We start from the raw sequence: 14,749 nt of genomic DNA on the forward strand, positions 1-14,749 counted from the left end.
AAAGATGTCACAAAGTATTATAAACTGAAAAGAAAATTATAAAATAGTATTCTAGAATGATTCTATGTTCACATATATGCATATCTATGTGTAAATAAAAAGATATCTGTAAGGACACACACCAGAATATTAAGTGATTATCATTGGGTGGTGAAATATTTTTGTTAGTATATCTTTATTTTCCAATTTTTCCTCAAATGGTCTATGCTATTTGTGTGTGTATGTGAGTCTCTAAGACAATTATGACAAAAATTTTCTTATATCCATAAGCACTAAAAATATATCAAAATGTTAATGATAGTAGCTGTCTTTGTGAGGTGTCACTGGGGGATCAGTTTTCTTCATTTTACTTATGTGTCTTCCAAACTTTCTATAATGAATATATATTGAATTTTGTTAAGTTTTAAAAGGTTGAAGAATGGCAGGGACCAGCTTTCACTTTTTAATTTATTCATTTCTGTATTATTTGAATATGTGGTGGCAAGCATGTATTATTTTGCAATGAAAACTAATATCAAAATGTATTTTGGAAAAATTCTTTTTCAAATAAAAGGTAAATCATCCACATTGAGAGAGAGAGAGAGAGAGAGTGAGCTCTTGCTTTCATGGGACAGAAAGATCAAAGTCTAACTTTATCTGAAATCCAGGAATAGTGAGAACAAAAAAAGGTGCACCTGCTTTCCATGTAAATTCCATCCCATTGGTCCTAATCAAGGTCCAGGAAGTCCCCTAGAATGAAAAGGAGCCCTGCACCTAATTCAGGCCACGGCTTAACTAGAGTATAGGTCATTCAGGATAAGGCCAAGGTAAGGAAAAGCTTCTGGACTCATAGCTGCTTTGGGGGGAGTTTATCCTGGTAAACAAGTATAAATCAATCAATATTTTTTTCAAGATGGCTTCCACAGTCTCCCAATACCTTTACTGATACTGTTTAATTCTTGATATGACATAGAAATATAAATTCAAATACATTTGATTAAGATAGTTGAAGAAGATACAGAAACATGCACACAGAGACGTTTAATTTATTATCAGATAATGATGGAACTTTTAAAATAATTTTTGTATGGTACTGAGGATTGAACCCAAAGACAATCTACCACTAAGTTACATCCTTACCTTATTTTTAGTTTATTTTTAATATTTTTATTTTGAAACAGGTTCTTGATAAGTTGCCAAGGCTAACCTCAAATTTGTGATCCTCCTTCCCCAGCCTCACTAGTCACTAGGATTTCAGGCACGTGCTACCATACCCAGCATAATGATAGAACTTTAAATCAGTATTAAGCAAATGAATTGTTCAACTTCACTGAGGTATAAATAAAGTATACTAAAGCAAACATATTTAAAACATATAATTTGAGGGCTGGGGATATAGCTCAGTTGGTAGAGTGCTTGCCTCACCTGCATAAGGCCCTGGGTTCAATCCCCAGCACCACAAAATAATAAAATTTTTAAAACCATCTAATTTGATGTTTTGACATATGTATACAATCACAAAACCATCACCACAATCAAAACAATGAATATATACATCGCTCCCAAAAAGTGTCCTTGTACTTCTATGTAGTCCCTCCAAAGTATCCTTTCCCATCCAAACACCCTGATCCCCTAACAATGATCTGCTTTCTGTCATTACAGATGGGTGAGAATTTTCTATGAAATTTACATTTCATATAAATGTAATTATATAGATTGTACTCTGCCTCCTTTCACATTTCATACTCTAGCTCCTGCATAATTTGAGATTCACCCATGCAGTTACATTCATCAAAATGCATTAACTAAGAGAAACCTTTATGCTGATTTTTACCAAAAAGATACAAGTCAAAAGCTTTTAAATAAGCCTTTACAACAACTGTGTGAACAATCAGATATGAAAAAATTGTGCTTTATATGTGTAATATGAATTGTAATGCATTGTGTTGTCATATATAACAAATTAAAATTTTTAAAAAATGGTTTTGTGAAACTGACATTTAGAGAACAGTACAATAATGCAATATTCAACCTTTATATTTTCTAGAATAAACTTCTAATTTATAAAGAATGCCAATGGATTAAAAATGACAGTATAACCTATGGAATGTTAAAATAATCCAGATGAGATGTTTAAAATATTACTAAAATTCATTTGCTCTGCACAATGGTGAGAGATTGAGAAACTACGGTTTATCCAGCAACAGAATTTCATCATACAACCATTAAAAACCACGTTAACAGGTGAATACTTACTTGATCCTTTAATACTGAAAATTATGTAATATGTTTAGGATTTATTAGGACAAGAAAAACTATAATAGTCCAATATCAACTTAAATATATACACTACATACCTACTCATATTACATCTAAGTACAGATAAGTTCTGCAAAGAAAAACAATAGGAAGAGCCACCAAAATATTATCTCTGGAGGTTTTTTCCTTCTTTTTTGTGATTTATTTTCCTATTAACATGGATTTTCCTTTCACTTCTGACCAAAAAAAAATGTTACTTTTAAAATGATCAAGTGTTGTATTATATTTCTGTTCATCCTACATTCTCCTTGGGCACTTGCAACTATTGTTTCTATACAATTTATCTCAACCCAAGTGAAATCCCCATGACCTGCTTATGCCAAAAAAACTTTTACCTTCTCTGCCCATCTCCCTCAAGTTCCATATAAATTTGTTAAGATTCCCAAGAGAGATGCCTTGGGAAATTCTTCCATACAACTCCAAAGACAACGATTTAATACTTTGTGTTTCAAGCCATAACAATAATTTTAATTCCCAGCAATACTATTGTATCCATATAATAGAACACTATTTGGCAATAAAAAGGAATGCTGACATGAGCTACATGAATGAAATTTAAAAAGATTAAGTGAAAGTGATCACAAATTATGTATGTATGATTCCATTTATATATAATGTCCAGAAAAGCAAACTTATAAAGACAGCAAGATTTAGGTTTTGCTTAGTGCTATGAGGCTGGAAGGGAGAAAACAAGATTGGCTGCCCATGGGTACCAGTTTCTTTTAGAGGATACAAATTCTAAAAATTATACTGTAGTGATGATCGTATACGCTATCTTAAATTGTATAACTTAAATGAGTAGATATTTTTAAAACCTTGAATTATATAAATTAATAAATTACATGGTATATGAATTAGATATCAATAAAGCTGTTTTTAAAAAAATACTACTGTAACTTATTTTTCTTATCCTTGACTGAACAGCTATTATATACAAGAAATCTTACAGACCTTATATAATTTGATTTTTACCAACTCTGAAAGGTTTTTAATTTTATAAGAAAACAAGTTTAGTGAATTATTTACACAAAGTTAAAGACATATCACTCTGAAGAAATGTCTCTACAAAGATCATGGTTTCTAAATTATGCCAAACTTGCTACCAAATACCTTACTGGAGATCATTACAATACATATAAATGGCTTTGAAAAGCAGGCACTTTGTTTCTACCAATGGTACAAATTAGTGGGGTGGTTTCTTGTTGCTGTTTTGAGGCATTAATGATAGCAAATACCATGAAGTTATGTGACTCAATTCAAAACCCATATTTAGAAACCAAATTACTTTGGAAAATAATCTAAAGTAATTAAAGTCATAAAACTTGTTCCTGGGGCTGGGGATGTGGCTCAAGCGGTAGCGCGCTCGCCTGGCATGCATGCGGCCCGGGTTCGATCCTCAGCACCACATACAAACAAGGATGTTGTGTCCGCCGAGAAATGGAAAATACATATTAAAAAAAATTAAAAAAATAAAAATAAAACTTGTTCCTCCTCAGTTGCTATTAGAGCTAGATTATTAATATGTTCAAAATATAGTCATGATCTAATTTGTAATTTTTAAGTCAATGCCTCCAGAAATTCCTGTTTATTTATATTAAATGAAATGCCAACAAAATATAAATATACATGACCACCATTTCTTTAAACTACATTCAGTAGGCAAAAATATTCCTTTATTTAGATATTTACACTTAGCTTTTTATCAACACATTTAGATGTCATAAACACTAACATTAGAAATCCCAGAAAAGTAAATTTTAATATAATTTACTTATAAGAGGAAGAAATAAAGAAATAATAAAAAGACCACATTTTGTGACATCCTCCTTTAAATACAACTAATCAGTTATTAACCTATTTGCTGCTGTAACAAGTTATCAAAAATTCACTGGTTTAAAACAACACAAATTTATTCTGATGGTTCTGCACATCAGAAGTTTGATACTACTCTCCCTGGGCTAATATCAAGGTGCCAGCAGCCCTGCACTTCTTTCTAGGGGCCCCAGGGCAGAACTGGTTTCCTTGCCTTTTCTATTTTTTATAGGCCACCTGCATTCCTTGCCTCATGGCTTCTTCCTCCTTCAAAGCCAGCAAAAGTGGTCAAGTGTTTCTACATTCCACCACTTTGACCTCCTATTTGCCTCTCTTTTCCACTTTTTGGGATCCTGAGATTCCACTGAGCCCATCCCAATTAATCAAGATAACCTCCCCATCTCAAGACCCTTAACTTAATCATATTTTAACTTAATCACATCTATAAAACCCATTGCACTATAACATACTCATGGTTTCTGGGGACCTTTAGGTGGCCATTATTCTTCTATCTACCACAGTTGCCCTTGTCAGGGCAAACTCATGGTAAATCCTAGGTTGGGAGACACACTAATGGTTTGAACAGAAAATATGGAATTTGGAACCGAGAAAATCCCTCCTTTCTATTCTGTCAGACTTTTACTGATGGACCATAACTGATTGCACTGGAATAACAGAAGAAATAGCTTGCCATTCAAAACCATGAGGGAAGAGAACTATTTGAATGAATGTCAAATTTTTTTTTTCTATGCTGGGGATCAGTGTTGGACATGACCTTATGAATTCTAGGCAAGCACTCTACCACTGAGCTATATCTCCAGCCCAAATCTGTTGATTTTTCAGTCCAAACAGAAACCACAAAAGCTTATTTTCTGCATTTGTTTTACATGGCATTCAGGAACTACCACTACTATATAGCAGCCATTAATTCAAAATACAGTATTAGTTAGGAAGACTACACTTAAGCATGCCAATATTGAGTTCTTATGAACTTTTAAAATAAAATACCCAAAGGATTATTACATGTTTGTGGTGAAGAAATCAAAACTGTCCTTTCTGAAAGGCCCAAATTCAAAATTAAATTATATAAATACATTATAAGAATTTTTTAACAAATATTTTTTCAGTTGTAGATGGACACAATACCTTTATTTTATTTATTTATTTTATGTGGTATGAGGATCGAACACAGTGATTCACACATGCTAGGCAAGTATTCTACCACTGAGCCACGACCCCAGCCCCAAGACTTTTTTTTTTTTTAACTCCCCAGGCACTGTTCTAGCCGTTTAATTTTTTCCAGTTTAGCTTCAAATCTTTTTTGACTCCAAGATAGAAGAGCAATGTTAGAGACACTCAAGTTATAGCCAGCATGTACCAATTCTTTGATTCGACTTTTTAAAGTACTTATGCTTGAATCCAGAACCCGAGGACTTTCAATTATTTGTAAAATACTAATTTTTTCTTCTATGAGGCAGTCTATTTTATCATTAAACTTTTTATCTGCCAAGAACATCATATCCGGATAGCTTAAGACAAATTTCTGTACCTCTTCTTCAGTACGTCCAAGAGAAAACAGCTTCTCTTTGATATTTGTATAATTTCTTTTGGCACATTCTGTAGAAAGGTCTAGAATTCCAGCTCCTGGACCACATAGCAGTTGCAGCAGTTCTTCCTTGTTCAAGTTGAAAGTTGACTGTAAAAATTCAATGTTAGCTTTCACCCGTTTGGTGCTCTGAATTAAGATGAAAGGATTTTTTGAAATTATCTTCCTGACAAAATCTATGGGATCATTGTGACCTAAGAACAAACAGACTTCCTGCAAAACTTCAATCATCTGTTTATTCAAATCAAGACTATTGGAAAAGGTGCGAGGGGCATTGGCTAATAATCGACATAGGCATTTCTGGGACAATCCAACTGAGTAGAGGAACTTTATATTATTTTCTAAATTTATATTATTATTGGACCGAAAAAAGGATTCAGGAGAACGTTCCAAAATATTTACAATTTCAAGGTCTGATGTCATAATCTTTCTCCACAGATCCCAACGTTTTGAAAGACTTTCAGAAGTGCGTGTTATAGCTCGTGGATATCTTGATATGATGCTAGCAATCACTTCTTTGCTAGCTCCTTTGGACAAAAGGAACATCTTTAGGTCCTGCTCATTAGTAACCATTCTATTAAAAACTCCAGGCTGTCGTTTCTTTGCCATGTCAATATCAACCCCCATAGTAAGTAAGTTGTTCAATAGGTCCTCATTCTCCAAAGGCTCTTTGTCTCCATTATTACATGTCACACCAAAAAGCCTAAATGAAACTGATTTGAGGATTTCTGCTGAATAGCGAATCATCCAACATCTTGAACCAAAGAAAAGGTTACTTCTCATATACCAGAGGTTTCTTGACGCCATAATGGTCAGGTATCCCAAATCTTTTGGAAAGCTGCATAAAATAACACATATAATATTACACAAATATCTGCATTAAGTAACTAAAAGACCATATTATCATCCTACAAGCATCACGGTCCTTTTTATAAGAAAATACCTATACTTTTAGCTCTCCTGGTGCTAATGGTAATAATTCAGCACTCTTTACTCCCTAGCTCACTGCTTCTATTGGTTATCTGTGAACCCAGGGCTGCTATCATTTTTAACATAAAGAAGAATGTGATGGCACCATCACTGCCCTAGAATTATTCTTGGTTTTTTTTTTTTCTTTCTCTATTTGATCTTACTTGCCTTCTCTACCCAAAACCAGGAGTCCTTCTCCATCTCTACTTTGTCCTCCTGGTTTCTAAACCTTTGGTTTATTCCTAATAAATGACATTTTCATTTCTGCCTTGTCTTCCAACTTCCCAAGTATTTGATCTTTCCCTGCCCTTAGATACCAGGCTTCTTTGCCTCTGGTCTCCTGTTTTCAACTTCTAAATCCAGCCCTGAAAGCCAATACCTCAGATTATCTGATTTCTAGCTAAATATATTTTACTGGATTTATGCTATCCTTGAAATCCATGCAGGCTTTATAGCTTTAATTCTTACCATATAAAGACCTCTGGTCAACAGCTCCTGATTCTAATATCCATCTCATTCACTTTACCTGATTGTCCCCTTGGTTGTAATGCAAAAATTTAAAACAATTTTTATGTTCAAAAATATGCAGTTAAGGAACTGGGTGTGTACTTCAGTTATACAGTACCTGCTTAGCATGTATGAGGCCCTGGGTTTTCAATCTCTAGCACATATTCACATAAATACACACAAAATCTAGTTGTGATAATTAATCCAAACACTCCACAATGAGACCTCTCTATATTGCTCAAATTCCCAAGTTCAAGTGATCCTCCTGCCTCAGCTTCCCAAACAGCTGGGACTATAGGCATAAGCCAATGTGCCCAGCTTTATATAAACATTCAAATGTAATTTTTACCATTTTCCTCTACCCCATCACCATATTACACAAGACTAACCCAGGACTGTCTACACCTGTGTGACAACACTTTCAGCTTCTATCATGGGATTAAAACCTTTTTTTAATATTTATTTTTTTATTTTTTTTAGTTTTAGGTGGACACAGTATTTTTATTTTATTTTATTTTATTTTTTATGTAGTGCGGAGGATAGAACTCAGTGCCTCACACATGCCAGGGAAGCATGCTACCACTTGAGCCACATCCCGAGCCCCATAAAACCTTAATAACTACGAACTTATATATGATTATAATCATAGGTCCCTATTAAATGAGCACCTTCATTCACAGGAAATATTTTATTAGGAAAGCAAGAGAAAATCGTTCTTCTATTTCTTAATCTATCAGAGGATTTGTTCCTATAAACTACTTAAGTTCTGAATCATACAACACATAGATTTGTTCCTAAACTACTTAAGTTCTGAATCATACAACACATAGATTTTTTTTAAAAAACTACTTTCTCTTTTTTAGAATATATGACTGCTTGCAAGCAACACTCTATGACAGATTACTGAAACTGTCTGATACAATTTGAGCTTGCTATAGCAAGAAAGTGTAACCTACTCCAGTGTTCTCTCTTCCATGAGACAAGCTGTTATATAGGCTTAAGCAGTATTTTTTTAAATAGAATATATGGCTGCAACAAATTTAGTTCTTGATTTCTAATTCCTTACATCGGTATCTTACTTAGGGGAGGCATGTCCCTTTGCCCCTTCTCTCAATTATGCATAAAATAGAAAATAAAAATAGATAATTCCAACCCACCACTAAAATTCTTGCTTAACATACTGCTTTTAGGATCAATTTCAATGAAAACCTCTTTGTATGTGTTTTTCAATTACTCCAATTTGAACAAAAACTTAGATTGTGCCTACATGCTAGAAACATTCCTGTGGCTCACATAGTCTACAGATTCTCAAAAGAACTAGGAAAAGTCTAAAACTATAGACTCGAGTAACATTCAAACTCAAAAGGCAAAGCATTCTCAAAGCAAACATCAAACAATAAAAACAAATCTAAACTCAACTGAGCTTACTATTCTTCAGTTCTCCATAACTCCACATACTATTCTATAACAACATTTCTTCCAAAAATGCATTAATTTAGAAATTCAGAAATAAGATCCTTCTTCTAACTCACGAATAAAGACTACCTTTCACAGCTCAACAGCCTGTTCTCTCTTCCATGCTCAAAGGTAACCTCTACTGGAGAATGGGACAGAACACTGTCAGCTAGATATCAGACCAACATTTCCTCAGAGGGTGCAAGATAATCCAATGGAATGTAGGGGGAAAAAATACTAAAACTCTAATGTATTCGTGTCTTAGCCTTTGAAAATGTACACTTCTACATGTTGTATAATGTATACAACATAATGGTACTATAAGACAGGTATAAATTACTATTTGTGAACTTTTTTATTGATAGTATGTACAAGTTGAAGTACTACTAACATAAACAGAGCTGAACAAGGCACAGAACATTCAGCAGAAATTCTAACAGCAATTCAAAAATAAGAGAAAATAAATGCTGAGTCTTTAAAAAGTAACAAATCTTTCACAAGTAATTTCATCTCTCAGTGAAACTTAAGAGAGTCACCCATGATAAAAATCTAAGTGAACTTTGCTTTCTTCCTCTTCCTCAACCGTCATCAAATCATGTAGATTCAGCTTCATCTCTGAACTCCAATCTCTCTACTTTTTTCTGTTCTCATGCTCTTAAGTCTTCATATTCTCTTCCACAAGCCATACCAGCTAACTAACTTACACCAGTCACTCAAAATTGCCACAATACTGATATTTGTAAAAGAAAGATCTGATTATGTCCCTCATTCTGTGATTAAAGACCTTTTCAGTTCCCTCTCAGAAAAAAATAGACTCCACCTTCGAAGCCCTCACTACTTAGTTCAAACTACTTTTCCAGCTATCTCTTCTATTATCTTCAATCAAACTCACTGCCTAGCATCATCACCTCTCAGATCTCAGAAATCATTCTAGTCCCCCTATCTTTGCTTAAGCTGTCCTTTCTTTCAGAAAGGTTCATATTCCTGATATCTACCCATCATAAATAGTTTTCCCTCAAATCTTTAACTTAAAATATTTACTGTTGAAATGAATCACTTGATAATAATTTATTATTACAGAACTGAAATATGAACTGGATTACAACACTAATATAGTGACCTCAAAAATTGAATGAGCAGTTCTCTGCTAAACCGAAAATCAATAGTAATTAACAGTACTGACCATTAGTGAACATATGAGAAAACAGGAAAGTCTCAAATACTATTATTGGAGGATAATTTAGCCCCATCTATCACAATTTTAAATGTTCATCTTTTAACTCAACATTTCCACTTCTTTAGAATTAAACAAAGGGAAAAAAAGGACAAAAATATAACAATATTGTTATAAAAAAGTATGCCCATCCTAACATTTGCTATAGCAAAAAGAACCCCAAATGCCCACCAATAGTAAAATTATTTAACAAATTGTGGTATGCTATGTGATATAATACCATACAGGTGCTAAAAAAAAAATCGTAGCATACCTAATGCAATTAAAAATATCCAAGATATTCTCAGTGGTAAACTGCATAAGAATGGATTATACTTTTAAAGGAAAGAAACGGTAATACATACAGCAAAAGGAAAAAGTGAAATTACATTTCTGAAAGATTAATGGGGGCTCTATCATTTCAGAAATATTATGATTTATTTAATGAGTATGTGTTATTTTGCAATCAGACAAAAAATGTAAACAAATTAAACTGGTCTAGGGGTGAATTATGCAATGGAAACTGTGTTACCTTTATTTTTCAATTTATAACACAAAAAATATCAGACTTCAAAAATACCAGTAATTTTTACATTAGCAGCTCTTCTCCAGTCAAGTACTCATATAATATCTAGCAAGGTGAATAAACAGCCTGTTACAATTTGGATCTGGAACCCCCAGCAAAGGCCCATGTGTTAAAGGGTTGGTCTCCAGCTGGTGGCTGTTTCTGGAAGATAGTGGAAACTTCAGGAGGTAGGACCTAGCTGGAAGACATAAGTCAGTGTGGGGAAGGGTATTTTTGAAGGACATATTTTTGTTCCAAGACCCTCCTCTGCTCTAAGGAGCAATTTTTCTCCACTAGGTGCTCCCAGTCATGATGTTCTGCCTCACTCCAAGCCCACAGTGATGGAGCCAAGTGATCATGGTTTACCTCTGAAACAATGAACAAAACAAATCTTTCCTCCTTTAAGTTGTTTTTCTCATGTACTTTTGTCATAGTGACTCACACAGCCTGTTATTAACTTCCTCAATCAACAAATTACAAAAATAATAAATATTTCATAATTGTCTTCAATTTCTCTCTCAAACTGATTCAATTTCTCAAAACCATATATTAAGGGCTAATGTCCAAACTTAACATACTGAAAATCTCTGTACTTGTAACTTGTGAGGTCCAAGAAATAAAAGAAGAGGATTGGGACTGGGCTTGTGGCTCAGTGGCAGAGCGCTGGGTTCAATCCTCAGCACCACATAAAAATAAATTAAATAAATAAAATAAAGGCACTGTGTCCAACTACAACTAAAAAAAATATTTTTAAAAAAAGAAGAGGATTTATGTTCCCTTCTTCTCTACAATTGGCCTATTAAGGGGCTTCTAATGAAAATGGCTAATCACAGGCCCTAAGGCAACACATTCCAGCTGATCTTCTTTTGACACAGCAAGATAAGTAAATATGGAGTTCTTTGGAACAATGCATTTCTCCCCTTACTGATCTTAATTGGACTTTCATCCCTCCAGAAAAGCAGAAATCACTGTTTCTATACATGGCACACACCCCCCCAAAAAAAGAAACGGCAAAACACTGCCAAGAATTCATAATAAATAACAACGCATGATACTTCTGTAAGATGCATTACCTCATGTAAACTGAATATTTCTCAGTCATACTGAGAAGAAAACCGCTAGTATGCGACTAACGTGATGGGGAAGGGTAGTGAAATCTCGAATATATTTTGTAAAACCAGAGCCAAATGCTTCATACACATTGTCTTAACCCCATGTACAACACCCTAAAAAGTATTACTTCTAAAATTACAAAATCTAAAAGGGCACCGAGTCCCCTTAGTTTGCGTAGAGAGTTTGAACCCTGCTTCATCTTTCTTAACTCAAAAACCACAGCAATGACACATCAGAGGCTCTTCTCATCCCTCTTATTCCCCCAGGGGAAGCTCGGCAAGGAGTTGAGCTTAAACCAAATACACCCAGGCACGCTTTCAAACAAAAACAAAAACCGGTCAGCTCCCAACTCACCTGAACTGTACACAGTAGCAAGGATTAACATAGATGCCTTCTACTTCCGCGTCAGGAATCCTGAACTGGACAGAGGAGAGGAAGTGGAGAAGACTAACTTCCTGCTTTGGGCCGCGCGCATATGTGACGTCATCGGCCCTGCGCCCCGACGGCCTTGCTTTAGTCCTCAGTAGCCCGACTTGAAGAGCCCTGCAGAGGGCGGTAAGAGACCGTTGTGAGTGCCGGGATTGGCGTGACTGGGCCGGTTTTGAGGGCGTGACAGGGCGGAAGCTACCCACCGGCCAGCCGGTTTCTCTATCAATGAACCAATTCTGTTTTATCTTCCGCTTAGATTTCTCATATTTGTTGTCACTTTGAATTAACTTTGTTTTGTTGGTTTTTAGGATGAAGATTTATCTTTGCGAATGGAGTCACTAACAATCAGTTTATCTAGTAAGTGAAACTACTTACTGCTTTTCTCCAGGTTTAAAAAAAATTGATACTGAAAAAATTAGAAATGACTCCTGTGTGCATTTGTAAAGTCTACTTCTGCGTGGAAGTGATTCCTATGTCTGCATTAACGTTTACCATTACATAAAAATATATAAATTTAGGTATATAAATTGCTTTACAATCATAATGTAAAACAAAATCTATTTTAGGAATCATTAAGTTCCATACTTAAAGAAGGCCTTTGAGACTATGGAGCCACAGTCTTCTCATTTTACAGATGGGAACATTGAAACCCTTTAGAAGCCAGCAAGAGAATGTATGCTTTGGGGATGGGGCTGTAGCTCAGTGGCAAAGGGCTTGTTTAGCATGTTTGAGGCCTAAGATTCAATCCCCAGGACCACACAGAGAGATGGGGCATGTCTTCTGTGTTTTATACCACATGCCCTCTTGCACTGACATTTTATAAAACATTTCTTCAGATCAAATAACAGGTATAAGTTTGTTTTTGTGATCTCTTGTGCATAAAGGAAATTGGTTCTTCTGAAAATAAGTTTCATATTCCATCCAAATTTTTCTGAGTTCAGATATGCTATAATTACATATTATAAAATATTGAAATAACAATAAAAGTGAGTAATGGCTGGGTTAAGATGGTATGTTATTAATTGGGATTTTTCTTCTATTTCTGCAATGATTTTTTGAAATGTGCTCATTACTTCTAGTAAGAGCAGTGACTAATACCTTTCTGTTATTTATGGAGCATTACAAAAGAAATGTATATACCTTGCCTGTATTTTATTCATTTATTCAATGAACATTTATCAAGCACCTGCATTCTAAGGCCCTGTTTCCAGGCTTACAAGCCTTTATATATAGTGGAAAACAAAACAAAGTTCCTGCCCTTCTGGACCTTAGCTTCTCAGACTGAGTGTCTTGTTCCTCTACTTGCTTCTCCCATCTGCCTTCCAATAGTTGACTCAAGTCTCTACTAAAGTAATGAAATTAAGAAAAAGAAAGTGTGATTGAAATATGGAAACATTTGAGGGCTGGGGGAAAGACCAAAGGCAAAGAGTAAAAGATGAAGGAACAAAGAGGAAAACAGGATGAAACAAACTCATAGGAACATGGTGAAAAAGAGTTTTTCCTATAGACTGTTCTAAAGTCTTCATCTTTCTGAGTGTTTTATGAAGGCTAAAACAATTCTAATTTTAATTTCAAATTTATATTATCATATTAAATCTCCCTTACAAATATTTTTCTTTTCTGAAACAATGGTATTTTTATATGGTATTTATTTTTTATTTTATTGTAGCAGTAGATGGATAGAACGCCTTTATTTTATTTGTTTATTTTTATGTGGTGCTGAGGATAGAACCCAGTGCCTCATGCATGCTAGGCAAGTGATCTGCCACTGAGCCCCAGCCCCAGCCCTGGTATTTGTTTTTTAAATGATCTTTCTTGGGAAAAAAAAAAAAAAAAGGTCAGTATCAGCAATACCACCACCACCACCTTTTTAATACAAAAAATGGTCACAGAGGAAAGGCACAGACTCTGGAGCTCACCATCCCCAAAATGGATTTAGAACTCAGGAGCTAGGCCAAAAGTCAAGTTCACATGCAGAATCTGTGCTGTAGTCTAAATTGTCTCCTACCATGTTACAACTAAAGACTGTTCTGTTGTGTCCAATGTGCCTGCCTGTCTTGCTCTGCCACAGAGGTTCACAGATCCTCATTTGACCACTCATATTTGAATCTCAGCAGACCCAATTAAGGTCAGAAAGGAAGTCACCCTCCACTGCCCACGCTGTTGATATTACACACTGATGGGACTCCTGGATTCAATAAAAAATGTATCCCCTACCTCCTCATCAACTTCATCTGTCAGCTTCCTACAGTCTCACTTGAGTGCCCTCAGAGGAATGTCTTATCTCTACGCAGGACCTACTCTCTTCTCTTGCCTGTGGCTGTTTTTATACATATGAAAACAAATGAAAAATCTACAAGGTGGTCAAGGTTGATTAAAGCAGTAGGTAAAAGTTGCCCTGAGATTTTTTAAAGTAGTTAACACTATTTATTTTCAAACAAACAAAAAAAGATAGCTCAAAACTGCCTTCCTTTTCAAAACAGTTGCTTTTTAACAACCTTACGTTTCTAATGATTTTACTTCCTGCAAATTTCTTTCTCTGAAAGACTTGCTGAGTCAGCTTTCCTACTCCCACACTCACTACCTCAAGTGTCTGTGGCAAAGAACTGGATACTTAGCCTGGCAAACTTGCTGATTCTGGACCAATATGATCCTGGCTTCCCATGGAAGTTGGATTGCCAATATCATCAGGACAGAATTGTCCAGAAGAAACAGAATAATCTTTTGAGATCCCATTCAGTCTCAAGTTTAAATACCTTTGGAACTGTTTTATTCTACCACG

At 34.9% G+C, this 14,749-nt stretch overlaps 1 protein-coding gene and 1 non-coding gene across 2 annotated transcripts; one reads left to right on the forward strand and one right to left on the reverse strand.

Moving 5' to 3' along the window:
• Positions 1-1,016: 1,016 nt before the first annotated feature.
• On the reverse strand, positions 1,017-11,964 carry Mterf1 (mitochondrial transcription termination factor 1). The gene is made up of 2 exons (XM_077796701.1): positions 11,893-11,964; positions 1,017-6,554 (listed from the first exon to the last, which is right to left on the reverse strand). The coding sequence occupies exon 2, from the start codon at positions 6,521-6,523 to the stop codon at positions 5,372-5,374; it is 1,152 nt and encodes a 383-aa protein (XP_077652827.1). The 5' UTR covers positions 6,524-6,554; positions 11,893-11,964; the 3' UTR covers positions 1,017-5,371.
• LOC144254031 (small nucleolar RNA SNORA28) lies at positions 8,073-8,198 on the forward strand. The gene has a single exon (XR_013343405.1). It is a non-coding gene; the product is annotated as a small nucleolar RNA SNORA28 (small nucleolar RNA).
• Positions 11,965-14,749: the final 2,785 nt, after the last annotated feature.

The sequence above is a fragment of the Urocitellus parryii genome, chromosome 3, assembly GCF_045843805.1.
Source record: "Urocitellus parryii isolate mUroPar1 chromosome 3, mUroPar1.hap1, whole genome shotgun sequence".
Taxonomy (NCBI): domain Eukaryota; kingdom Metazoa; phylum Chordata; class Mammalia; order Rodentia; family Sciuridae; genus Urocitellus; species Urocitellus parryii.